The 26341-nt window shown below is 49.2% G+C and overlaps 4 protein-coding genes and 1 pseudogene across 7 annotated transcripts in view; 4 read left to right on the top strand and 1 right to left on the bottom strand.

The window, feature by feature from the left end:
* Nucleotides 1-799: 799 nt before the first annotated feature.
* LOC311581145 (small nuclear ribonucleoprotein Sm D2-like) lies at nucleotides 800-1822 on the top strand (annotated as a pseudogene). The gene has a single exon. The product of its transcript is annotated as a small nuclear ribonucleoprotein Sm D2-like (transcript).
* A 265-nt stretch (nucleotides 1823-2087) lies between these two features.
* Nucleotides 2088-7730, top strand: NICN1 (nicolin 1, tubulin polyglutamylase complex subunit). Its single transcript, XM_084752769.1, has 6 exons — nucleotides 2088-2311; nucleotides 4437-4613; nucleotides 5053-5166; nucleotides 5582-5653; nucleotides 6065-6169; nucleotides 6244-7730. Exons 1-6 carry the CDS (start codon nucleotides 2180-2182, stop codon nucleotides 6283-6285), a joined length of 642 nt encoding a protein of 213 aa, XP_084608895.1. The 5' UTR covers nucleotides 2088-2179; the 3' UTR covers nucleotides 6286-7730.
* Nucleotides 7731-7930: 200 nt separating this feature from the next.
* Nucleotides 7931-14336, top strand: AMT (aminomethyltransferase). Its single transcript, XM_084752706.1, has 9 exons — nucleotides 7931-8266; nucleotides 8379-8546; nucleotides 9377-9457; nucleotides 10741-10872; nucleotides 11163-11241; nucleotides 11542-11687; nucleotides 12451-12631; nucleotides 13050-13205; nucleotides 13305-14336. Exons 1-9 carry the CDS (start codon nucleotides 8003-8005, stop codon nucleotides 13481-13483), a joined length of 1386 nt encoding a protein of 461 aa, XP_084608832.1. The 5' UTR covers nucleotides 7931-8002; the 3' UTR covers nucleotides 13484-14336.
* Nucleotides 14337-15180: 844 nt separating this feature from the next.
* TCTA (T cell leukemia translocation altered) lies at nucleotides 15181-18908 on the bottom strand. Of its 2 annotated transcripts, XM_084752778.1 has the most exons (3): nucleotides 18432-18908; nucleotides 18078-18132; nucleotides 16285-16463 (listed from the first exon to the last, which is right to left on the bottom strand). In XM_084752778.1, the coding sequence occupies exons 1-3, from the start codon at nucleotides 18652-18654 to the stop codon at nucleotides 16421-16423; spliced, it is 321 nt and encodes a 106-aa protein (XP_084608904.1). In that variant the 5' UTR covers nucleotides 18655-18908; the 3' UTR covers nucleotides 16285-16420. The 2 variants fall into 2 exon arrangements, with proteins under 2 accessions (XP_084608903.1, XP_084608904.1); XM_084752777.1 differs by lacking the exon at nucleotides 18078-18132 and having other exon boundaries at nucleotides 15181-16463.
* Nucleotides 18909-19102: 194 nt separating this feature from the next.
* The window catches only part of RHOA (ras homolog family member A), a 34778-nt gene continuing 27539 nt past the window's right edge, over nucleotides 19103-26341 (top strand). Inside the window, exon 1 of one of the 2 annotated variants that reach the window (XM_084752774.1) lies at nucleotides 19103-19264. The gene's annotated coding sequence lies outside the window, so the exon portion shown is untranslated. Of the gene's footprint in view, nucleotides 19265-19657; nucleotides 19798-26341 lie in introns of those variants that run through there. The other variant, XM_084752775.1, reaches the window with a different exon arrangement.

Here is a 26341-nt window from a genome sequence, read left to right as displayed (position 1 = left end):
AGCACTCAGGAGGCAGGAGGCAGGTGGATCACTGTGAATTCGAGACCAGCCTGGTCTACAAAGGAAGTCCAGGACAGCCAAGACTAACACAGAGAGACTCTGTCTCAAAAAACCAAAAGAGAAAAAAGAAAAGAAAGAAAGAGAAAAAGCTGGGCGTGGTGGCACATGACTTTAATCCCAGCACTCAGGAAGCAGAAGCAGGCAGATCGCTGTGAGTTCGAGGCCAGCCTGATCTACCAAGTGAGTCCAGGACAGCCAAGACCACACAGAGAAACCCTGTCTCAAAAAAAAAAAAAAAGAAAAAAGAAAAAGAAAAGAAAAGAAAAGAAAAGAAAGAAAGAAAAACAAAAACAAAAACCAAAATCAAAACAAAAAAAAATTAAAAAAAATATATATCTCGAGTCTGGTTGTGGTGATGCATGCTTTAAATCCCAGCACTTGGGAGGAACTCTGAGTTCAAGGCCAGCCTGGTCAACAGAGCAAGTTCTAGGATAGCCAGAGCTATACAGAGAAACCTGCTACCTTACTTTTTATCTGCTTTATCGGGGTTTCTATATATATCAATCACTCTGCCTGCAGACCAGAAGAAGGCATCTGATCTCATTATTTATTTATTTTTTGGTTTTTCAAGATAGGGTTTCTCTGTGTAGCCTTGGCTGTCCCGGACTCGCTTTGTAGACCAGGCAGTCCTCAGACTCAGAGATCTGCCTGCCTCTGCCTCCCGAGTGCTGGGATTAAAGGCGTGCGCCACCACACCCGGCTCTGTGCAGTGCTTTCTATACCCTAGATAAGCACTCCACCAGCTGAGCCATGAGCTCTTTTAAATATGTATTGCCTGGGGAGCCAGAACAGTGCGCTGGAGCGAGAGTGACCTGAGAGCGCAGTCTCCTCCACGAGTCTCCTCAATAAACCCAAGAGTGAGATGACGCCAGAGGAGCTGCAGAAGCGGGAGGAGGAGGAATTCAGCACAGGTCCCTTCTCAGTGCTCACACAGTCGGTCAGGAACAACACCCAAGTGCTCATTAACTGTCGCAACAAGAAGAAGCTGCTGGGCCGGGTGAAGGCCCTTGACAGGCATTGCAACATGGTGCTGGAAAACGTGAAGGACATGTGGACTGAGGTCCCCGAGAGCGGCCTGTCAACAAGGGCGGCTACACTTCCAAGATGTTCCTGCGCTCGGACTCAGTGAACCTGGTGCTGCGGGACCTGCTCATCCACTGGCAAATCGAGTAAGGGCTCTCCTGTCTGTGAGAGCCGGCTCGCCCACTGCCCTGCCCAAGGATGGAAATAAAGCCCTGTGGGTTTTGGTTTGTTTAAGAAAAAAAAAAAAAGAAAGAAAGAAAAGTATTGCCTGTTTTTGCAATTAACGTCAGGGACGCTCATTTATGTTCAGGCTATAAACACTACTTTTTTTTCTTTTTCCTGGCACTCCCTATATATAGAGCCTATATATCGAGTGCTAGGATTAAAGGCGCGTGCCACCACTGCTGCACTGCTAACCATTTCTTTTTTGTTGTTGTTTTGTTTTTCGAGACCAGGTCTCTCTGTGTAGCCTTGGCTGTCCTGAACTCACTTTATAAACCAGGTTGGCCTCGAACTCATATAGATCCGCCTGCCTCTGCCTCTGCCTCCCAAACGCTGGGATTACAGGAGTGAGCCACCACGCCCTGCTTTGTTTAACACTCTTTTTTTTTTTTTTTTTTTTTTTTCTCGAGACAGGGTTTTTCTGTGCAACACTAGCTGTCCTGGACTCAGTTTGTAGACCAGGCTGGCCTTAAACTCACCAATTCGCCTGTCTCTGCCTCCAGAGTGCTGGGATTAAAGGCGTGCGCCACCACGCCCGGCCCGGATTTTTTTTCCTTAACCTAACAAAGTAGCAGAATCTAAGAGGTTTAAACCCGCCCACAGCACTCTGGATCCTTTGGATAAAGAATGACTGGACGGTTGCCGGGGGCGGCTCGGGAGGGGGGGGGGGTGCTCATAGCCGCGTGGTGATTGGTTGAAGAAGAACTTCCGCAGGCACTTCCGACTCTGGACCCGCCTTGAGCATCGGTGATTGGCTGGCCTGTACAAGCACTATGTCTCCTGGGAGTTGTAGTTCCTTTGGTTCGATAGGTGACGCCAATAAGGGCTACTGGTTGGAGACTGTTAGCAGTGATTTCTCTTGGTCGCCCGCATCATGTCCCGAGTGTTGGTGCCCTGTCATGTGAAAAGCACCGTAGCCCTGCAAGTGGGCGACATGAGGACTACCCAAGGTCGGCCTGGCGTGCTGGTCGTGGATGTCACATTTCCTAACGTCGCGCCTTTCGAGGTGAGCGACCCCCCAATAGGCGCGACCAAGGCGGGGAAGACCTAGTAACTTGGGCGTTTCCCAGCCATTTATTCTTCCACATCCTCTGCAGTGTCCTTTGCTTTTGCGAACTGGCCTTATTCAGTGCCATAGACTCCTTTATTAGACTATTAGTCTCCTGTTCTCTTAAGCAACTCTTCCCAGTGCTCAGGACATCACTAGAAATACAATTTTGAACCTCAGTACAAGACAGAGGGTGAGTGTAGTGGCGCACGCCTTTCTTTCATCCCGGCACTCCGGAGGCAGAGGCAGGTGGATTGCTGTGAGTTCGAAGCCAGCCTGGTTTACAAAAACGAGCTCAGAACAGCCAAGCCCTGTTTCGAAAAAAACAAAACCAAACCAAAACCAAACCAAAAACAAGCGAGAGGTTTTTGGCCATAGCTGGAATCGCCCCTATTCCAATGGTCCCTGCCCCAGGTCAGGTGCAACTCATGCTTTATCTATGGCCTCCTAATGACTTGTTTCCAGTCCCTCGTCGTGTTTCTGTCTCAGCTGACCAAGTGACAAGGCGTTGCATGACCTCAACACAGGACAAAGCCTTCCTCTAATGGCATAGCATTCTGTGCCTCACCCACCCTCTTGGCCCTGTATGCTTTGTGTTACAGTGTGTCAGTCTCTCCCAAGATGCTGCTTGCCATTGGGTGGGGAAACCTAATTAATGGAAAAACTGAGTCAGTGTGCTTGAGGTGGATCTTTGACATCTAAGTATTTATTTATTTAATATTTTTATTTTTTAAAAGGTTTATTTATCTATTTTAAATTTGGGAATGTTGTGTCTGCATGTATTTTGTGGAGGCTAGGGAAAGTTGTGAATCCCCTGGAAATGGAGTTATGAACAGCTAGCTGTAAGGTGCCATATAGGTGCTGGGAACCAAACCTGCCTCTGCAAGAGCACCAGGTACTCTTAACCTCTGAGCTGTCTCTCTAGGCCCGATATCTATATTTTCAATTTTTAATTGATTAACTTATATATTTTACATTTTTTGGGACAGGGTTTCTCAATTTTTTTATTTTTTTGAGACAGGGTTTCTCTGTATAGCTTTGGCTATCCTGGACTCGAATTGTAGACCAGGCTGATCTTGAACGCACAGGGATCCACCTGCCTCTGCTGGGATCACAGGTGTGTCCTGGGTGACCTTACTATTCTTAGTCTGATCTAAGTCGGCTAATTCCTTCAGAGAGAGAGAGAGAGAGAGAGAGAGAGAGAGAGAGAGAGGGAGAGGGAGGGAGTGCTCCAGCGCCTGCTTGCCTTTGTTATTACCAAGCTGATTTACATACTAGATTCTCAGGTTCTCTCACTCTGGTACTTTTTAATTTTGTAAAAAAAAATTATTTACCTTTATTTTATGTGCATATGTGTTTCGCCTGTGTGTCTATTTGAGAGTGTAAGATCTTGGAGTTACAGTTGTGAGCTGCCATGTGGGTGCTGGCATTTGAACCCTGGGTCCTCTGGAAGAGCAGTCAGTGTTCTTAACTGCTGAGCCATCTCTCCAGCCGCCCCCCCAGTACTTTTTAAAATATGCTACTTTTCTTTCTTTCTTTCTTTCTTTTTTTTTGCTTTTCGAGACAGTCTCTCTGTATTAGCCTTGGCTGTCCTGGGCTAGCTTTGTAGACCAGGCTGGCCTCGAACTCACAGCAATCCGCTTTTTTTTTTTTTTTTGAGTGTGTGTGTGAAATCTCAGTAATCCCAGAGTGGCCAAGAATAGCTGAGGCTTATTATGAACTTCTGATCCTCCTGCCTCTGCCTCCCAGGCACCGGGATTACAAGTGTGCATCACACACCTACTTTATGCAGTACCGACCCTTTCACACAGAACTTAAAATGTGCTGGATAAGGCTGGCACCGGACCAGCTGAGCTGCATCCTCAGCCTCCATTGGTCCACTTAGTAGGCTCATCCATCCATCCTCAGCCTCCATTGGTCCACTTAGCAGGCTCATCCATCCTCAGCCTCCACTGGTCCACTTAGCAGGCTCATCCAAACATCCTCAGCCTCCACTGGTCCACTTAGCAGGCTCATCCATCCATCCTCAGCCTCCACTGGTCCACTTAGCAGGCTCATCCATGGTGGCTTGTGTGCGTTCTAGTTACAGGAGATCACATTTAAGAATTACTACACAGCTTTCTTGAGCATCCGTGTCCGTCACCATACCACAGCACATACACCATCCAAGTGGATAACTTGTCTGCGGGACTACTGCTTGATGCCTGACCCACACAGCGAGGAGGGAGCCCAGGAGTACGTATCCCTGTTCAAGCACCAGGTGAGCTGGGCTCAGCATGGCCAGGGACTTCCTTGCCTAGGGAGGGGGCAGAGTAGCAGGAGGGGAGAGTGGGGCTGGACTGGTCTCGACTGGGCTTTTAGGCAGGTACTTCGGAGGGACCACGGGTCTCTCCTTCCCAAAGGCTTGGGGAAGCATTTGGTTTACTGTTGGTTGGGAGGTTCTTGGTACACTGCATCTTCAGTTAGTGTTTTGTTTGTTTGTTTGTTTGTTTGTTTAATTGATTGTTTTTTTGAAAAAAAAATTTTTTTGAGACAGGGTTTCTCTATGTGGCCTTGGCTATCCTGGAATTTGCTTTGTCCACCAGGCTGGCCCTGAACTCAGGGAAAGGAACTGCCTGCCTCTGCCTCCTGAGTGCTGGGACTAATGCCGTGCAGCAACACCACACCCTGCTCAGTGGGTCATTTTGTATGTGTATCAGATGCTGTGTGACATGACCAGAGTGCTGGAGCTGCGCCTGATTCTGCGGCAGCCATCACCACTATGGCTGACTTTCACGGTGGAGGAACTGCAAATCTACCAGCAGGGACTGAAGGTAAGTGACTCTCAGAAACCTACTGGCTAGCCCTTTGCCTTAAGGGCTTCTAGCTATGGCTAGGAGAGATGGAGCACCGGGGTGGGTCATGGGCAAGGATGGTGAGACTCAGAAGGAAGCCTTCATGGAAGATGGAGGCGTGTAATTGCAGACGTTCATAATCAGAGGTGAGGTTCTGTCCACTCAGACCGTTGAGACCACCCAGTGCTTCTCAGTGCTGGGATATCCTTTTCATTTTTGAGACAGGGTCTCTCTGTGTAGCCTTGGCTGTCTGTCTTAGACTCACTTTGTAGCCCAGGCTGGCCTTGAACTCACAACGATCCGCCAGCCTCTGCCTCCTGAGTGCTGAGATTAAAGGTGTGCTCCACCATGCCCAGCCTCTGCATCACTTGGGACATATGCCTTTGCTTTGCAGAGCCCCTCCTTGACATTCCCCACGTGGCTTTCCCACCCAGTGTCCACTGAGCAGCCTGCTCCCCGCCTTGAGGTAAGTTCTCTAACATCAGGGTATTAACCACATATATATACATGGTTCTGAGGTCCAGCGCATGGACTAATGGTTCCTCTGCCTGTCCCTGTGGCTGCCTAGGGATGTAGCTCAGTGATAGAATACTTACCTAGCATGCGCGAGGTCCTGGGTTTGATTCCCAGCACTGTAAAAATTTGAGAGTGGACTCAGGGACCACAGTTCAATGTCTTCTTGGGTGCTCTGTGGGATTGGAGTCAGGCCTGGCATAGGCGTGGATTGCTTGCTGAGGGGACATCAGCCCGCTGTCACAGTTCTGCAAGCTATCCGGGAACGTTACCAGTTTCAGCTGGAGTGCCCATAGCTTACATCTCTAAGGGCACTTCTCAGGAGAGATTCCTGACCACCCTTCCTTCTTTCCTTCCGGAGCAGGGTCTCCCAGACCCCAGCAGAGTGTCCTCCGAGGTGCAGCAGATGTGGGCACTGACGGAGATGATTCGGGCTAGTCATGCTTCCACGAGGATCGGCCGCTTTGATGTGAGTGATTGTTCCCTCTGGCTGGCCTACGTTGCTTCGAGGCGGCTCAGGACTGATGGTTTCTTGTGTTGCAGGTGGATGGCTGTTATGATCTGAACTTACTCTCCTACACGTGAACAGCAGCTTTGACTTGGGACACTGGCCTTCTGTGCCCACCCAGGCGTGGTTTGGCCACCAGAAGCTGAAGCCTGTTCCCTGTGCCTCCAAGTTCTATCTGGGCAAAACTTACAGCTCGGGAACTCTTGACACTCACCTAGTTGTCTGAGCATGAATTCCTAGTGGGGGCACTTTCTGTCTTTTCCTGTCTGACATGCAAATTCCATCTCTTCCTCTCAAAACTCATCAGTTCTATTTAGAATCCTCTTCTCCTGCCTGTCCTGTTTGGTACTCTTTTCCCCATTGCTGAGATAAACCTGTTCCATGTAGCCTGGGAAGCCACTGCTGTTTTGACACTCATGACCTGGGAAGCTTGAGGAAGAGATGCCCCCTATTGATCCCTTCACTTCTGCTCATGGCCTTTTTCTTTATATCCATAAAAAGAAAATGTCCTAGAGCCAGGCATGATGGCACACACCTTTAGTTTCAGCAGTCTTTGAGTTCAAGGCCAGCCTCGTCTACACAGTGACTCCCAGGCCAGTCAGAGCTACATAGTGAGATGCCTGTAATCCCAGCACTTGGGAGGCAGAGGCAGGCGGATCTCTGTGAGTTCGAGGCCAGCCTGGTCTACATAGGACAGCCAAGGCTACATAGAGAAACCCAGTCTTGAAACCAAAGGAGGGAGAGAGGGTGGGGGTGGGGGGACCGCCCGCCTTGAAATTTGTCTGCTCCCAGCCTAGAAGGCGAAGCTGGCATTTTTGGGAGCTTGAGTGTTTGAGTCTCTGAACTGGCTCCTGAAACGTGTTCTCCGTTGGTTCTGGGCCGGTGCTTTAGTCACAGCTGGGGCCTGAGAATGAGACCTCAAACCTGTTTGTCATCAGACTCAGCACAGAGCACATCTATGGCCCTTTTCCCAGTGGCTTCTGTCAGTCATGCTCAGGGTGGTGAGAGATCAGCTTTGTGGGAAGTGTGTCCAATGAACAGCAACTCACTGATGCTTTTGGAAGGGCCGAGGCCCTCCGTTACCCCCAACACAACCACTTAGCAAAGGCTGCTGTCCTTTCCTATGATCCAATTCTGTTTCCCTCTAATTCTTCTTGCTTGCCCCTGGGAACAACCCACCCCCACCCCCACAGCCCCCTCCCTCAGAGTTTCTCTGTGTAGCCCTGGCTGTCCTAGACTTGCTTTGTAGACCAGGCTGGCCTTGAACTCACAGAGACCCGCCTGCCTCCGCCTCACCGCACCAGACTGCCGGGTCTCCACCTGCAGGATCATTAAGCCCCATTCGGTTTTTGCTGAAAGGCTGATCGCCATAGTCCTGAGTTCAGGGAACCACAATCTTCAGAATGCAAGTGTGAAGAGGATCCTAGGGTGGCAGCGACCGTGCCTAAGTCACAGCTGTGTTCCTACCTTCCCAGCACTGGAGCCAGTGTGCAGCAAGATCAATAAATACTTGTGGAAAACACGACTGTGTTTGCTGCTTGTGTGTGCCCAGTGGGAAAGCTAGAGGCCAGGCCAGACCAGTACTGTGCCTGCCCAGCGGCCTTCATCCTCCAGTGATCGCTCCACCCCCCACTGCTATTTGACCTGAATGTGTAATTCAGGCTTTTCAGCCATTTGCCGAACTTTGACCTTCGGGAGGCAGGGAGTTCTACCTCTAAATTCTGGTTCCAGGCAGCCTATTCAGCTCTGAACTGCCTGACTTGCTTTGATTGGCTAGAGGAAGATCCTGAGGTCATGGCGTGTCAGCACTCAGTTTTAAATCTCAGCCTGCCCTATGGGCTTCCCGCCCCCTTTCCCATCCTCTTCGGACCAGAAAGACCTGTCCAAGCAGGGGTTCGGACTACATCTCCCAGCGTGCCTGGCAGAGTAGTGGCCTCAGTGTGCCGGCAGCACCAGTTGCGGGTGACAATGCAGCGGACACTGAGTGTGGTGGCCCCTCTGAGTTTTCGCCTGCAGGCACAACCTTTGGTCCAGAGTCGCCCGCTCAGTTCTGTACAGGTGGGATAAAGGGTGCTGGAAGTCTTTTTTTTTTTAAACTGGACTTGGGCGGTGGGGGGAAGGACGCTGGTGGGGCTGGGACCCTGGTGGCATTGAGCCTGGCTGTCTGCAGGATGTGCTGCGCAGGACTCCACTCTATGACTTCCACCTAGCCCACGGAGGGAAGATGGTGGCGTTTGCAGGGTGGAGTCTGCCTGTGCAATACCGAGATAGTCACGTGGATTCGCACCTGCATACACGCCGGCACTGTTCTCTCTTCGATGTGTCTCACATGCTGCAGGTGAGTCAGGGGGGACCAGGCCTTCCTCCTCGGCTACAGTACTCTACTCTGCAGCTTCGTCTGAGGATATTTAGACTACAGTGTTAGGGGCTCTAGAGGACTAATTCAGGAGGTCTTCAGTTATCTCTGATTGCTCCTGTTCCTGGGGTGGTCTGTTTGTTTATTTACTTATCTATTTCTTTCTTTTTTTTTTTTTTTTGGTTTTTCGAGACAGGGTTTCTCTGTGTAGCCTTGACCATCCTGGACTCACTTTGTAGACCAGGCTGACCTTGAACTCACAGCGATCCGCCTGCCTCTGCCTCCCAAGTGCTGGGATTAAAGGCGTGTGCCACCACGCCCGGCTACTTATCTATTTATTTATTAATGGTTTTTCAGGACAGGGTTTCTCTGTGTAGCCTTGGCTGTCCTGGACTCACTTTGTAGCACTGGCTGGCTTCGAACACAGAGATCCTCCTGCCTCTGCCTCCCTGAGTGCTGGGAGTAAAGGCGTGCGCCACCACACCCGGCCCTCCCATGTTTTAATGCCTTTGGGCTTGCTAGAGCTGATACCCACTCCCATTTGCTGTGCCGGGTATTGGTTTGAAAGTTGATTGGGTATCTCAGTAAGATGCTAGGTCCCCTTGAATTCTTACACCTTCCTGAGGCACACCGAGGCTCAGAGGAATAGGGACAATGAGAAGATGGAACTTCTGCCATCTCTAGAACCAAAAGACTGTAGTCAGTCACTTCTGAGCTGGCCTGTTGTGTGTACTGGAAGATGCTTTCCTTGACTTATTGTCTTGTAGGCTGCAGATGCTGCAGCAGCCTGGGCCTTTCCATCTTTTCCCTAGACCAAGATATTTGGCTGTGACCGAGTGAAGCTGATGGAGAGCATGGTGGTTGGAGACATTGCAGAGCTGAAGCCTAACCAGGTGGGCCCATTCAAACTCTTCCCAGCGGTGTTTTCAGTCAGGAGCCAGTAAACAGCGTGCCTCAAGCATAAGAGGCACAAAGCTTGCTAACTTTTTCTTTCTTTTCTTTTTTTTTTTTTTTCTTCGAGAAAGGGTTTTTCTGTGTAGCCTGGCTGTCCTGGACTCACTTTGTAGACCAGGGTGGCCTTGAACTCACAGCAATCCGCCTGCCTCTGCCTCCCGAGTGCTGGGATTAAAGGCGTGCACCACCACGCCCGGCTTTTTTTTTTTTTTTGGTGTTTTGAGACAGGGTCTCTCTGTGTACCCTTGGCTGTCCTGGACTCCCTTTGTAGACCAGGCTGGCCTTGAACTCACAGCGATCCGCCTGCCTCTGCCTCCCGAGTGCTGAGATTAAAGGCGTGTGCCACCATGCCCGGCTCATTTTTTTTTTGGTTTTTCCAGACAGAATTTCTCTGTGTAGCCCTGGCTGTCCTGGACTTGCTTTGTAGACCAGGCTGGTCTCGAACTCAAAGAGATCCGCCTTCCTCTGCCTCCAGCTTTGGGGAAGCATGATCCCGGTCTTACTCCTTGGGCTGGGAGGCCAGAGACCAACGTTTATATGCCCTCCTGACCTCTCCTGCTGCCCACACCTTTTCTATTCAAAGTGTGGTGGCCACTGGCCCAGCAGCCTCCCCACCTTCTTGGAATAGGCTGAGGCACTGCTCTGGTCCTGCTGAGCCGGAATCTTAGTTTTCCCAGGATCCCCACATGGTCAGTGTGATCTAGCACAGGCTTTGTCCATCCAGTGGCAAGGCTGAGGCCAGCTTACAGTGTTTTGAACACAGTGCTGAAGACTGTGGTGGGAGCCTGTGGGACCCTGAAGATGGTGTTTGAAGCATTTATCCTGGAGGTTGGCACGCGGGTGGGGTTACCTGGGCAGGGTGGAACAGTAGTTCCTAGGTGTCACAGAGTAAGTGTGAAATAGCTTTCTTTTTCTTTCCTTCTTTCTTTTTTTTTTACTCTGTAGACCAGGCTGGCCTTGAACTCAGAGATCTGCCACCATGCCCAGCTGTGAAACGGGTTTCTAAGAACTGAATAGGGAGGAAACCAAAGGTCTCATTAGTCTGGGGAGACCCCTTAAAATGGGAGTGGTGAGAATTTACCTGACAAATGAAGGTCAAAGGCTCTAGATTTGAGCCTTACCTTCACCCAGATCTGTGTTTATGAGTTCATGTGGTAGCCACTCCACACTTGGGCTCGGGCTTCCTGGACCCGGAGACGAGGATGCTCTGCTTTACCGCTAGGGAACACTGTCACTGTTTACCAATGAAGCCGGAGGCATCTTAGACGACTTGATTGTGACCAATACTTCTGAAGGGCACCTGTACGTAGTGTCCAACGCTGGCTGCCAGGACAAGGACTTGGCTCTCATGCAGGTACAACTGTCCTTTACTCTAGGCACTTTGCATTCTTTGTCCATAAAGCAGTGCCCGGCGCAGACAGGGGCTCAGAAAATGACTCTGAAGAAAAGAACAGCCAATAGACTGAAGCGTAGGCCCTCCTGGTGCACACCAGCATTTGGGGATGGGGAGTAGAAGAGGTGGGGAGATAGAGCTGAGCCTGAAATGAGCATCCTCCGGTGAGGCTTAAGGTCTGCAGCGTCCAGTCTACAGTAAGTCCTCAGGAATGGTCGCAGGCACTGATGTGTTTCTGGTTTTCATTTCAGGACAAGGTCAAGGAGTTCCAGAACAAGGGCAGGGATGTAGGCCTAGAGGTGATAGATAACGCCCTGTTAGCTCTGCAAGGTGAGTTTACCAGGTCGGGGTTAGAGCCAGCCCTCGTCTTCCTGACTGTGTTTGCTGCTTAGCACAGGGGCTATCCCAAGAGGAAGGTATGGTATCTGTATGCCATAATCCCAAAGTTAAATATCTTTCCTCTTTTCTCACTTCTCACCATGAGCAAGGCTGTTCATGGGCTAGGGTCAGGGGTATCCTCTCCCCACTTGCAATGTTGGGCTTGCTGGGGATCTCTTCTGCTTCCTAAATAAAGGCTGTAGTCCAGGGGGTGTTGGGCCCAACACCTGTGGTTATTCTCTTGGGGCTCAGGACCTACTGCAGTGCAGGTGCTACAGGCTGGTGTGACAGACGATCTGAGGAAACTGCCCTTCATGACCAGTGCTGTGATGGAGGTGTTCGGTGTGTCTGGCTGTCGTGTGACCCGCTGTGGCTACACAGGAGAGGATGGCGTGGAGGTACGCCAAGAAGCGGTTATTATTCCGTCTGGTATCGCATGCCTGTAATCCCAGTACCTTGCAGGTAGAAGCAGGAAGATCTTAGTTCAAGGTCTAACATAATGAGTTCCAGGCTAACCAAGACTATACAGCCAGAGCCTAGCTCAAAGAAAACAAATCCCAGCCAGGCATGGTGGCGCATGCCTTTAATCCCAGCATTCGGGAAGCAGAGGCAGGTGGATTGCTGTGAGTTCGAGGCCATCATGGTCTACTGAGTGAGTCTAGAGCTACACAGAGAAACCCTGTCTTGAAAAAAAAAAAAACAATAAATAGGGCTGGAGAGATGGCTTAGTGGTTAAGAGCACTGACTGCTCTTCCAGAGGTCCTGAGTTCAATTCCCAGCAACCACATGGTGGCTCCAAACCATCTACAGTGTAATCTGATGCTCTCTTCTGGCCTGTGAGTGTATATGCAGGCAGAGCACTGTATACATAATAAATAAATCTAAATAAATAAATAAATAAATAAATAAATAAATAAAACAAAACCCCAAACCAAAAAAGAGATGGTTGTAAAGCTTGGCATGAGGTACAGACAGAAGAATAATAAATTAGAGACCTATCTGGGATACCTGTCTCAGAAAGAGGGGTGGGATTAGGCAAGGTCAGGATATACTGCAGCGGTGAAATATTTGACTCCCACACAACCAAAAGGGGTAAAAGTAATTACTGGACGTTAAGACTTAGGGGCTAACTGTCCATCCACTTCCTGGTTCTTTGTGCAGATAGCAGTGCCAGCAGTAAGTGCAGTCCACTTGGCCACTGCCTTGCTGAAGAGCCCAGAGGTGAAGCTGGCGGGACTAGCAGCCCGAGATAGTCTGCGCCTGGAGGCAGGCCTCTGTCTGTATGGGAATGACATTGACGAGCATACCACGCCTGTGGAGGGCAGCCTCAGCTGGACACTGGGTGAGCTGGGCTGGCATTCGAGGGGCCCTGAGAGTTAGAATACCCTTTAATGACACCACTCAGCTCATGACTGCTCTCTAAGATTGTCCAGGCTGGAGCAACTCAGCCTGGCTAAGCCTTCATTCCCTGAGGTGCTAGTGTGGCTTTGCCTGTTATAAGCTGAGGGCTGTAAGTGTGGCTTCCAGGGGTAAGGGATGGCTGATGGCTGACTGAAGAACAGAGCCCGAGAGCCTGGTCAAAGCTGGGCACGGTGATGCACGCTGTAATCCCAGCACTCGGGAGGCAGAGCCAGGCGGGTCTATGTGAGTTCCAGGCCAGCCAGGACTACAAAGCGCGCTCAGGACAGGCGTGCTTGATGGATGTCAGCCACTTGGGGCTCCTGTGGCCTACGGCTGCCATGTGGCGTGTTATCCTTCAGGGAAGCGTCGTCGAATTGCTATGGACTTCCCGGGCGCCAAAATCATCATTCCTCAGCTGAAGGGTGAGGTGCAGCGCAGACGTGTGGGATTGGTGTGTGAAGGGGCTCCAGTGAGAGCACACAGTCCTATCCTGAACCCAGAAGGCACCGTGATTGGTAAGTGGCCCAAGATGGGGACATCAGCTGGCAGGGTGTCCAGGGTAGGGGGTACTGAGTTGGCAGAATGGTGTTAACCTATGGCCTATGCCTGGACAGGTACAGTGACCAGTGGCTGCCCTTCACCCAGCCTGAAGAAGAATGTAGCAATGGGTTATGTGCCGATCAAGTACAGTCGGCCAGGAACACAGCTGCTGGTGGAGGTTCGACGGAAGCAGCAAATGACGGTGGTTAGCAAAATGCCCTTTGTGCCCACGAACTACTATACTCTCAAGTGAAGATGGCCCTGGACACGCCCTTCCTTCCAGGAGTCATTCCCTAAAGGGCAGACCACAGAGCTCAGAACAGTGAAGTAGAACTCATGGGGGGGGTGGGGGGGTGGGAGCGGGGGGCGCTAGAGAGATGGCTCAGCGGTTAAGAGTGCTGCCTGCTCTTCCAGAGGTCATGAGTTCAATTCCCAGCAACCACATGGTGGCTCATGACCATCTGTACTGGGGTCTGATGACTTCTTCCCGTGTGCCAGGTGTATATGCAGATAGAGCATACAAATAAAATATGTATTTTATTTATACATAAAATAAATACAATCTTAAAAGGAAGAGAACTCAGAGGGGTGGAAGCTAAGTGTGTGGTCTGCTTCGGGTGGGGAGAGCGCCCCGTCTGGACTCCTTCCCTGACAGGACATTCTAACTTTAGGGCCCAATTTTTAAATGACAAATCACCTTAATGTGCCATTTTAGTCCACAGCCCCACTAACCTTATTCTGCTGGGTGCTGGCTATGGAGCAAAGGTCTGCCTTTGTGTGGAGGATAACACTTGCCCAACCTACCTCACCATGGTGTCTCAAATTTCAAAGGGCTCTTACTGTGGGCAGTGTAGGCTTAGGTATCTTCTCTGCTTTGCTTTCCATGAATGCATACTGCTGCCTTTCCCTGGACAGAAAGGACTCCTGGCTCAGTGTTGGCTGAGCGGTTTCTGTGTGCAAACTTAGGGCTGGCTAAGCAAACATGGACTCACCCTGCCACATTCCCTAGTCAACTCAGCCTGCTGTGTAGTACCCAGACATGGTAGCCTTAGTACCTGGGCTGACCTCAGCTCTTGTTGTGAATAATTATACTTTATTAACTCTTTTTTTTAAAAAAATTAAAGTTTTTTTTCTTGTTACTTGTCATGGTTTCTAGCTTTATTGTTTTTTGTTTTTATTTTGTTTTTTTCCCAAGACAGGGTTTCTCTGTGTAGCCTTGGCTGTCCTGGACTTGCTTTGTAGACCAGGCTGGCCTCAAACTCAGAGAGATTGGCCTCCCCGAGTGCTGGGATTAAAGGCATGCGCCACCACGCCCGGTGCTTTATTGTTTTTTGTTCATTGAATTTCTGGGGTGTCAACCCAAGGCCTGTCTTCTTGGCCTTCAGGATAGGTCTGGGTAGGATCTCCTTGAAAGGGGCCAGTTATATGAGAGCTAACTGGAATATAGAAGTGCTGTGCTCGTGTGGCACGGTGTCGCACACCTTTAATCCCAGCACTTGGGAGGCAGAGGGAGGCAGAATCTGTGAGTTTAAGGCCAGCCTGGTCTACAAAGAGAGTCCAGGACAGCCAGGGCTGTTCAAGACAGAGAAACCCTGTCTCAAAAAAAAAAAAAAAAAAAAAAAAAGTGGTGTGCTAGCATCCTCTGTAATCTCAGTCCTCAGTACTTGAAAGCTGGATACAAGAGTAATGAAGTTCAGGGTCATCCTCAGCTATATACTGAGGGCCAACTTGGACAACATGAGGCACTAACTCAGCTCCCCCAATCCCTCCTATTCCAAATCTTATGTGGTATTACCCCGATTGGGCTACACACCATCACTAGGGAGCTGACATCACTTCTCCACCTCCGCAAGTTGCTGTATTTTGGATCCTGAGAGCAACATACCCAAGATCCCTCACGAGTTGCCCACGTGTACACACATTGTCCTGTTGGAATAACCACACAGCTGATGCATTTCTGTGTTTATTATGTCACATCTTCAGTCGCTTCTGGGGTAGAATGTGAGACCTTGACTCTTTGTAGCAATGTCAGTGGGTGGGCATGGGGCTGTGGAGAACATCGTTCTGCCATACAGATAGATGACATCTCTGGGTACGTTCATGGGCATGAGGGGCTCGGTCCAGTTTCACTTACAGTATACCTGCTACAAAGTCTCTGTAGGCAAAGGCTGCCAGATGCCTATGTGACATCTAACAGAGAGTGGACACCTGAGGTAGCTAGTGGCCCAGCAGAGACAGGAGGACTACCATTAGAGAAGGTGACAGATCCAGGGCCAAAATGCTTTTTAGGAACCACAGTATTCTCCAGAAGTGGTATTTTGGGGGGGAACTGGCTACCCACCCTTTGGAACCTCTTGACTCACTGTGAAGGGCCCAGGACTGTCTGGCCTGTGGCTCACTCTTAGTGATATTCCTCAGGGCTGAAATGACGCTAGTGGGTCCTCAAGATTAGGCCCTTCTCAAGACAAGAAGTGGTAAGGCCAAAATGGCACAACGAAATCATTACACTGACTGCTTAGTGCCTCCCTGGGAGGGGGCAAGGTGCACACCAGAAACCCCATGGGTACTTAGGCAGCGGAGATGGTGGCCACCACTAGGGCTCTGAGTGAGCGGTCTCTCAGGGACTCAACCTGCTCTCAAAGAACAGAAAACTAAGTCAGTTGGGAAATGATAAACTTCCTCTGCCTGGGCCAGGGAGGTATGTGTTTGGTGCCCGAGTCCAGACCAAGATTAGCTGCCTTTTTGCCTACAAAGCAAAGGATAGGAAGTCAGGGTTTAAGGGAGAACAGATTTTCCTTATAAATCTCAGAACTGGTCAATCTCTCGAGATCCCTCTTAGGATACATTTCTGTAAGATCCCAAGGGGATAAGGAAGTGAGAAAAAAGCCAAGGCAAGAAAAGGAAGGACTGACATCCTCAACTAAAATGCTTCTCAGCTCTGACCCTTGACAGACTCTTTCCTTAGGGTAACCACACAAGGGTAGAGACAAACTTCACCTGCCCAGCACCTGTAGCTGCTGGAGGCAAGGCTGAGGGCAAAGGAAGCTCACCCTGGAAGCACTGTCGTACTCCAGCCTCCCAACCCCAAGCCCTCCGCAGTTGTCCAAGGGGTCTGGGCCGCAGCAAGATGCAGCACAGGAGCCAGCAGACCCAGTGGTGTCTCTGGAGACCCTTCTGCTGCTGCCTTCCCTTATTCTCTGTGGGTTTTGAGAGGTTCATTTGCTGCCATTTCCCTGGAAGAAACAAAGAGAAGCAACGTTATCTCATGGATAGCAGAGTGGTCCCTGACGTTGGCTCTTCCTTCTTGGCTAAGCTGGGCTCACTGATTTCTCCTTGCTGGGTCCATCAAATCTCTGGAAGAGCAGGTGGGTTTTTTTGTATGTTGTTGTTGTTGTTTTTCCCACTTTTTGAAGACAGGATTTCTCTGTGTAGCCTTGACTGTCCTGGACTCACTTGTAGTCCAGGCTGGCCTCGAACTCACAATGATCCACCTGCCTCTGCCTCCCAAGTGCTGGGATTAAAGGCGTGCACCATCATGGCGGGTAGTTTTTATTTTTTTCAAGATTTATTTATTCATTTAATGGGTGAGTGCTTTAGCTGCACGCACACCTGCAGGCCAAAAGAGGGCATGAGATCACAGTATAGATTGTTGTGAGCCACCATGTGGTTGCTGGGAATTGAACTCAGGATCTCTGGAAGAGCAGGTAGCACACTTAACCACTGAGCCGTCTCTCCAGCCCTCCACCAAATCTCTTAAGTCCTTTCTTCCTGGCTCCCTACATTTTTGGTGATTGGCTAAGACAGTGACAACCTTCCTAAATGATGTCTTGTTCTCACTCTTCTAGTCCTTTGTCTTCTTGCCATTAAGAGGCCGTTAGAAAGCCGGGTGCTGGTGGCGCAAGTCTTTAATCCCAGCACTCGGGAGGCAGAGGCGGGAGGATCACTGTGAGTTTGAGGCCAGCCTGGTCTACAAAGTGAGTCCAGGACAGCCAAGGCTACACAGAGAAATCTGGTCTTGGAAAAAAAAAAAAAAAAGAAAGAAAAAAAAAAAAGAAAAGAAAGCAAGCAGGCAATTATAAAGGCAAATTAGATTAGCATACTGACTTGCTGAATCAGTTCTTCAATCGCTCCATGGTCTCCCTAGGCCTTTGTGTCCAAAGTTCACCATCACAGTCTGATCTAGGCTCCTGCTGCCACATTCTCCTTGCTAGTGGGCCTTGCTTTATCCGTTTTTGTTTTTGTTTTTTTCCTTGTCCAGTATACTGTGCTATTCTCCCTCTTCGGTCTCATTTTAGGTGTCATGGGGTGTGTGGGGGTGGGGTGGGGGGGCGGCTCTCCCTAGACCTTTCCCCCTGTTAGCAGAGTCTAGGTTGTCCTTCTTTTCTGGGCCTTCTGTGACCTCTGCCATCTGGTAGAAGCTCAGAGATTAGCTGAAAGAAATGTCCTGATAAGCAAGTTGTTGTTTTTAGAGATTAGGAGGCTGACTTGATGAGGTAAGTAGGCTAAGAATAGGGCCTGTGAGTTACAGCTCCAATGCTAACAGTACTTGCCGAAAATAGATGCTCTTGCCTTCCTAGTGAAGGCCTTCCCAACCAACAGGCCTGCCACTTCATCTTTCTGAAATTATGGTATCACCACCATCCCCACTGCATATGCTGAGGAGAGGCTCTAAAGACACGGGGAACCCCCGGCTGGAATCCTAAGCTCTGCCTGTGGACTTGCCGGATTCTTGTCAAGGCCACTAAACTGGTGCACTCGTGTCCTGAGAATTCTCTTTCCTGTCACCAGCACTGAGAGTGTCCTCTGCCTGCCAAGCATGGGGTTGGGATAGACAGAGATTTACTCACCATGAAGGGAAATGTGTGGAGCCATCAGGTGTGGATCCATTCTGGCCACCCAGACCTGGAGGCAGGAACACACCCAGAGCTGCAGGAGGCTGAGGGTGGGGATCTGAGCAGGCCTTAGCCTAGGTCAGGTCAGGGGCCTCTGGTATAGTTTAACAGAGTTTGGGGCTGGGATACTAGGGACTAGTAGTATGGTCCGGTAAGGGTTTTGATGATGGACAGGTGGGGATTCTGGTGTAAAATGGTTTAAGGCTCCTAGGGGACCAGAGGTAGTCTACGCGGACACAGGAGAACCCAGTGGTACAGCTTGGTGGTGGTAGGGGCAGCCAGGCCAAGGAGGTTCGTAGGGAGCCTCACCTGGACGGTGATACAACCCGGTCACCGTGTTCCCGTAGAACCCCCACGCCAGCTGGATGCCTAGGAGACTTAACACCAACCACAGCAAGAGCAGCTTGAAGAGAGTCACTCGCATGTCCTGGGTCTCCCACTCCCGCAGGAACTCGCTGCCCAGGGTGCCCAGAGCTCCGAGCACCGTAGCGGGCAGAGCTTGTAGAAACTGCCCAGACCAAGGTTCCGCCATGACTGGCCAGCGCCCCACAGGGTTTACTGTCACCTTAGTCCTCACTGCGCAAGCGTATGGTCTTCCGGGGTGAGGCCTGTCAGTGCGCACGCGTGGGATGAAGCAAGGAAGATCTACTTTGCTTGCGCGAAGTGTTGGCAGTTTGGGGCGGGGTTTTAAAACCGCGCAGGCGCACCCGGCCCCGCCCTGGTTACTTAGAGGATGAGTGATTCGGTGAGTATAAAATAGCAACTCGGTCTTTTATAGCCCCGGAGTTCCCGTGATGCTCCACGCGGCTGCGATGATTGGTTAAGCGTCTTGCTTTTAGGGCGTGGACGCGCTCTTGAGCAATCGTGGCTGCGCTGCGAGTGTGCGCGCGTGCGCGGGGCCGCGACTGGCGGCCAGCTCGAGCCCGCAGGGCGCTCGGGGGCGCGCACGTCGCTCCCCGCCCTCCCGCCACCGCCCGCCCTCGTTCGCTCTCGCTCCCCGCCCGCCGCCCGCGGTCCTCCGTCGGTTCTCTCCGTAGTCCGCCGTCTCTCACGGAGCTGCCGGCCCTCGTCTCCGAGCTTGCGGACTCGCGGACAGGCGTCCTCAGCGCGGAGAGGCCGGAACTCGGAGTCGTCGCCTCGAGGTGAGCAGGAGCATTCCCTCCAGCCGCCTCGGTTCCGGGCCCCGGCCGGTCGGCGGGCCGGCACTTTTCCGGCCACCCGCCCGTCGCCCGGCCCGCGGTCGCGCCCCACCTGCTGCTCTCGGCCCGCACAGCCCCTGGTCCTCGGCCCCTTGACCTGGGGCCCCGCGCCCGAGGCGGCGGCCCCGCCCGCGCAGTCCCCGGAAGCGCGCCCCGCCGCCTCCAGTCCCCCTTCCCCCGCCCGCCCGCCCGCCCGGCCGGGCCTGGTGGAGCCCTAGCCGCCCGCCCGCCCTCCCTCCCCGTCGCTTCCTCTCAGGGTTGCGCCGGGCTGGGCGGGGGCTCCCGACCGGCCCGCGACCGCGCTCGGGGTAGCCTGCCACTGCGAAGCGCGCGTGGCTGTCGGGAGTTAGAATAGGCAAGAAACTCTTCGACAACTCCATTTTGCCTTTTACATTAAACGTGGATCATTAATCACCGTTTTATGCCGGGTGAAGACAGGCTCTGGGTGTTTTCAGTGCCGTGTTATTGGAGATTGTGTAAGTAAAAGATTGTTTTGAAATGGTAGCGGTTATGACTTGGGGGAAGGTATCCAGTTGAAAAAAACATTTTGAAGATAATTTGGCGAGGTTGCATTGAAATAGATGGATTTCTACTTAAAGTTACTTTATTTAAGAATCACTTACTGATGGGTTCCTCTTTCTGTTCGTCTTCATGAAATTGCACTTTTTGCACCCAGATCGATTTATTTCTTTAAAATTCATGTTTAGTAGCATATAGTGGAAAATTGGCACCATTTTCCTTTTTGTTTTTATTTTTTTGTCAAAGGATTGGTTCTTCTTGTATTTTCTAATAGTCCTCACTAAAAATTCTAATTTTGTTGGTTCTTTATGTGTTTGTTGCAGGTTATATATAATATTGTGTACACACACACACACACACACACACACACACACACACGAAACTAGGTTATATTCCCCTGCAAACCTGGAAGGGGGAAAACTCAAACTTCAGGATGCTGTATGTGGTGAAAAATTTCAGCCACTTAGTGTCACATGCCCAAATATGTATGTATCATGTGGATGGTTTTTCACCTTCCAAATGGTAGTGATACTGTTTTGAGCGTTTAACACAAGTTACTGTTGTTAAACTAAAAATACAAGGTCTTAATATTGAAGGCTCTTTGAGAATTTGTCTACTTATGTGGAACAGTGATGTTTCTTAGGGACATAAGATAATGTGAAGCTCCCCCTCCCTTTCCTATTTTATTTTCCTCTTTGGTGTTGGGGCTTGGGACATAGTGAGCAATCCTGTGTCTCTGAGCTTCACTCCAACCCTACAACTAAATTTGGGTCAAAGTCTAATGCTCAACTTACATAGCCTCTACTCAAAAACCTACCGGAAGAAGAGAATAGGAATATGTCTGATTTACTGGTTTATTTTAATAGATGTAGCGTTTTGGACTGGAAAAAAATTAAGATTTACAAGCCAACTCTATTTGTAGGTGTAGAAGCTGAGCTCAGGGAGGTTTATTTATTTGTTTTTCTTTTTAAGGAGAAAGGTTTATTAGTACTATGGAGAGAGACCAGTGGGGGTGATGGTAACAGAAGACCCTTCAGTCTAAGACACCGGCTCTGACTTGAGACCTAGAACTTGATTTTTGTAGATGAAGCTGGCCTCAAATTTTGATAGTGCTCCTCTTTCTGCGTCCTGAGCAGCGCTGGGCTTCCTGGGAGTGTGTCGCCATTCCTGCTGAGACTTACAGTGCTGGAAGGTCATGTATGTAGTTAGACTAGAACTTCCTTTGTGTGAGGCACTCTCCATGCTCTCTCAGCTACACTCAGGGGTCCCTTTCCTATTTTATTTTCCTCTTTGGTGGTTACTCTCTGTCGTCCCGTCCCGTCCCGTCCCCCCCCAGATTGTGCATGATGTTTTTGGAGGCTCTGGCCAGTACATTTGCCAACTTGCTAACTTTAAGGTTTTGTACATAGTTTTCTTCTGGCTAGGCCTTGCCTTTGAGTGTATTAGTTTTCTTAAGGACCCAGCTTCTGGGAGCTCACTGTTAGCAAGGACTACATGATGAGGTCCACCTAGAGTGTTTTCAGGCAACTAGAGGCCCTTGACTCAATTTTAAGTGGAAGTGGTGGACTCTGCATGCATCAAGTAAAGTGGTCAGTGCACATGTGTGAGAGTGCTTTTGTTGGAGTGCTTTCATGGTCCTTATACTTTCTCTGTCCATCCTGGTCTATCGGGGTATAAGCTATTGGATGAGTGGAAACATCTTCAGCGTTTCTTATTCTTAGTTCATGAGAGGGAGTCTAACAAGAGGTTGAGTCTAAACTAGTCTTTTTACTCATCTTTAAAGAGCCAAGAAATCAGCCGGGTGTGGTGGCGCAGGCCTGTAAACCTGTAATCCCAGCACTCAGGCAGAGGCAGGTGGATCTTTGTGAGTTTGAGGCCAGCCTGGTCTACAGAGTTCCAGGACAGCCAGGAACCCTGTTCTTGGGGTGAGGGGAAACTAGAGCTAAGGGATAAGTTAAGTTTCTAAGCTCAGTGGATTTCTATAGACAGTACATTTGGTTTCCATTGCATTATAGCTACTAGCAATGATTATAAATTGTGCATAAATGCTGAATTTAAAAATTGGAAGTAGGTAAGGTGACAAATGTAATAGAAGCACTCCAGGAGGTAGGCGGATTGCTGATTTGAGGCCAGCCTCAGCTATGTAGAAAATCCTGTCTTTAAAAAAAAAAATAAATCTGGGGGCTGGAGAGATGGCTCAGCTGTTGTTAAGAGCACTGACTGTTCTTCCAGAGGTCCTGAGTTCAATTCCCAGCAACCACATGGTGGCTCACCACCATCTATGATGTGATCTGATGCCCTCTTCTGGCCTGCAGGTGTGCAAGAAGAGCATTGTATACATAATAAATAAATATGACTTAAAAACAAAAACAAAAAAAAACCAAACAAAAATCCCAATAATGTTCTTTCCTCTTAATGGTCCTATCCAGTGGACCTCAATTGTTACATTGAAGTGTTAATAATTACCTGTATATTACTTATCTGCTTTTTGTGGTACTGAGAATTGAACCCAACTTTGATGCTAGTCAAGCATTCTGCTTGGCTATACTATTAGCCTCTCTATAGTTTAACTAACTGATTGGTTACTTTTCAGCCTTAGGCTTGAACACAGAGCATTACACATGCTTTGCAAGGGCTGTGCTACTAAAGTATATCCCTAACCTTGATTGTTTAGAGATAGTCTTAGTACATTGTCAGGGTCATCTACAGCCTAGTGTATGGTTTTTTGTTGTTGTTGTTGTTTGTTTGTTTTTTGTTTTTTCAAGATAGGGTTTCTCTGTGTCCTGGACTTGCTTTGTAGATCAGACTGGCCTTGAACTCACATTGATCAAGGCGTGTGTCACCACCGCCTGGCTGCATGATATGATCTTTAAACTTGCAACCTTCCTCAGTCTCCCCAGTAACTGGGACTAAAGGGATACTTAGGCCTAACTGTACTGCATTTTATTTATTTTCCTAACTATCTTTTTGTTTATTTATTTGCTCATTTGTTTTTTGTTTTTTGAGACAGGGTTTCTCTGTGTAGCCTTGCTTGTCTCCGACTCACTTTGTAGACCAGGCTAACCTCAAACTCAAAGCGATCTGGGATTACCAGTGTATGACACCACACCTGGCTTCCTACTATTTATTTGTTTATTTACTTATTTTGAGACAGTTTCACTCTATGTGAGGCTAGCCTGGAAACAGTTCTCCCTTAGCTTAACCTTCCTGAGTGCTGGGGTTGCAGGTATGAGCCACATACCCAGCTTAAAACATTTAAGTATGCAATTTACTGTTACTGTTTTGGTGACAGATATTTTGAGACAGTCTTGGTTTGTGTTTGCTTGTTTTTAGACAGGGTTTCTCTGTATAGCCTTGGCTTTCCTGGGCTTGCTTTGTAGACCAGGCTAGCCAAGAAATCACAGTGATCCACCTGCCTCTGCCTCCCAAGTGCTGGGATTAAACGGTGTCCGCGCCTGGCTGAGGTAGTCTTGAGTGTAGCTCTGCCTGTCTTCGAACTCTGTAGGTCAGGCTGGCCTCACAATTGAGCAATCTTCCTGCTTCAGTCTCCATTGTGCTAGAGTTACCGGTGTGAGCCGCCATTCCTGACTCATTTTTAACCTATGGTGCTGCAGTATTTGAAGTGAAGATTTCTATGTTTATAATTATGAAACCATGTGACTGAAAACAAGTTAGGCACTAAAGGTGCTTATTCTGGGTATTGGTTTCAGGATGTTGGTGTTTGCTTCTGAAGGAATCTGGATGTACTTAAAATTTTTCTTTTGAATGTGCCCTTTTAATACTGAGTGACCAAAGTATGAAATACAGGATTGGTTATTTTAATTATTTTTTATTTTTTGGTTTTTGAGACAGGGTTTTTCTCTGTGTAGCCTTGGCTGTCCTGGACTCTCTTTGTGGACGAGGCTGGCTTCTAACTCAAGAGGTCCACCTGCCTTGTGTCTCCTCTCTGGGATTAGAGGAATGCAACACCACGCCCACCAAGCTTGCTCTTTTTGTTTGGAGACTTGTGGCTGTAGCTGAGGCTGGCCTAGAAATCACTGTGTAACGTAGGCTGGCCTCATAACTCCTGGTAGTCCTCTTGTCTTAGCCTCCTGGGTGTTAGATTATAGACACGTCCACCGAGCCGTGTCTGGATTTGGGGCTGTTCTGAGAGAAGATGCTTATTAGGTGTTAACATTTGTTGCTTTGTTTGGAAGTTGGAGAATAATATGACCTTGAATTTTTGTTTTTTTGAGACAGGGTTTCTCTTGTCCTGGCTGTCCTGGACTCACTTTGTAGACCAGGCTGGCCTCAAACACACAGATCTGCCTGCCTCTGCCTCTGAGTGCTGGGATTATAGGCATGTGCCACCATGTCCGGCTCTGAAAAAAAATTTTTTTGAGACAAGGTCTCTTAGAACCTGGGCTGCCCTAAAACTAGTTATGTAGCCAAGAATGGCCTTTAACTTCTTGATCTTGCTGCCTAACCCTTCCTGGTACAGGTGTGTATTTCTGGCTTTTTTGTGAGGCTGCTTAGAACCTTCTGATCTTTTGCCTTTTGCCTCCTAAGTGGCTTGGGTCTTAACAGTGGAGTTACACTTACAACTCCTTTTTGTGCTTTGATTTTTATTTATTTATTTTTTTGTTTTGTTTTACTTTTTCGAGACACGGCTTTTTTGTGTAGCCGCCCTGGCTGTCCTGGAACTCCCTTTTTGTTGTTTTTGTTTTGTTTTTAACATAGAGGGGGAGTTGGCAGGCTGGAGTGTTGATGGCTCAGCTGTTGAAAGTGCAGGACCCAGATTGATTCCCAGCACACAGGTGGTGGCTCCCGTCGTCTCTAAGTCTAATTCCAGGGTATCTGACATCTTTCGACTTTCTTGGGCACCAAGCATGAAGTGGTACACAGATAGGCATACAGGCAAAGTGTCTATACACATTAAAATAAACAAAACTCTTGCTAGCCTGATGGGTTTTAGTGTATGCCTGTGATCCCAGATTGCAGGAGGCTAAGGCAGGAGGATTCCTCCAAGTTTGAGGCCAGCTTCAGCTACATACATGTTGTACATGTGTGTGGGCATCCTTGTGGAGGCATGGTTGCCGTTGGGTGTCTTTCTCAGTTGCTCTCAACCTTATTTTTTAAAATTTGGCCGGGCATAGTGGTGCATGCTTTAATCCCAGCACTTGGGAGGCAGAGGCAAGTAGATCTCTGTGAGTTGGAGACCAGTCTGGTCTACAGATGAGTCCAGGACCGCCAGGGCTACACAGAGAAAACCCTGTCTCCAAAAAACCAAACCAAACAAAAACCACTGAACACGTAAGCAGGCTAGCTGCCTAAGAAGTTTCAGGGATCCTCCTGTGTTTGTTTACCCTTTCCAGGGCTGGGCACTACTGTGCCCAACTTTTACATGGGTGCTGGGCATCTGAACTCAAGTCCTCAAGCTTACAAGGCAAGTCCTTTATCAAATGAGTTATCACCAATCTAGTGGTTTCTTTTTTCTTTCTTTTTTCCCCCCAAGCCATCAGTCTACAAACAGCTGCTTTTCTGCTTTTAACTTCCTTGTAAGGTCTGTGTAAAAAGGAATATAGGGCCTCGCTGAACTGTCTTAGGGTTTCTGTTGCTGTGATAAAACAAGGGAACCAAAAGCAACTTGGAGGAAAGGGTTTACTTGTGTTGAACATCATAGTCCGTTGAGGGAAACCAAGGCAGGAACTCAAACAGGGTAGGAACCTAGAGCTGATGCAAAGGCCGTGGAGGAGTGCTGCTTACTGGTTTGCTAAGCCTACTTTCTTATAGAATTCAGGACCACCAGCCCAGGGATGTACTGTGCCCTCCCCTATCAATTAAGAAAATGTCCAACAAGTTTGCCTATAGGCATATATTATGGAAGCTTTTTTTTTTTTTTTTTGTCTTTTGAGACAGGGTTTCTATGTGTAGCCTTGGCTGTCCTGGACTCGCTTTGTAGACCAGGCTGTCCTCGAACTCACAGCGATCCGCCTGCCTCTGCCTCCCGAGTGCTGGGACTAAAGGCGTGCGCCACCACGCCCGGCTCCCGCATTTTTTAAATTAAGTTTTTTTTCTCTCTCTCTCTTTTGGTTTTTCGAGACAGGATCTCTCTGTGTAGCCTTGGCTGTCCTGGACTCGCTTTGTAGACCAGGCTGGCCTTGAACTCACAGCGATCCGCCTGCCTCTGCCTCCCGAGTGCTGGGATTAAAGGTGTGCGCCATCACGCCCGGCTAGTTTTCTCTTCTTTTGACGCTAGATTGTGTCAAGTTGACATAAAACTAGCCAGCCCAAGGTGCTTGTAAAACACTTGCTTATGAGCACTCAGTATTCATAAACAAAATTTAAAAAGGAAATACTATTTGATAAGGACATTCATTAAAATGTTACATGGTCTAGAAGATGTAGTATTCACTCTAAGGGTTTTCTAACTTTAGATGATGAGAGATTTATATAATAGGGGGACTAGAGGGGCTGGAGAGATGGCTCAGTGGTGAAGAGCACTGACTGTTCTTCCAGAGG

The sequence above is a fragment of the Acomys minous genome (assembly GCF_964271855.1).
Source record: "Acomys minous genome assembly, chromosome: 13".
NCBI classification, from domain to species: Eukaryota; Metazoa; Chordata; class Mammalia; order Rodentia; family Muridae; genus Acomys; species Acomys minous.
The sequence above is the reverse complement of the archived record's forward strand: the minus strand, read 5'-3'. Positions and strand labels throughout refer to the sequence as shown.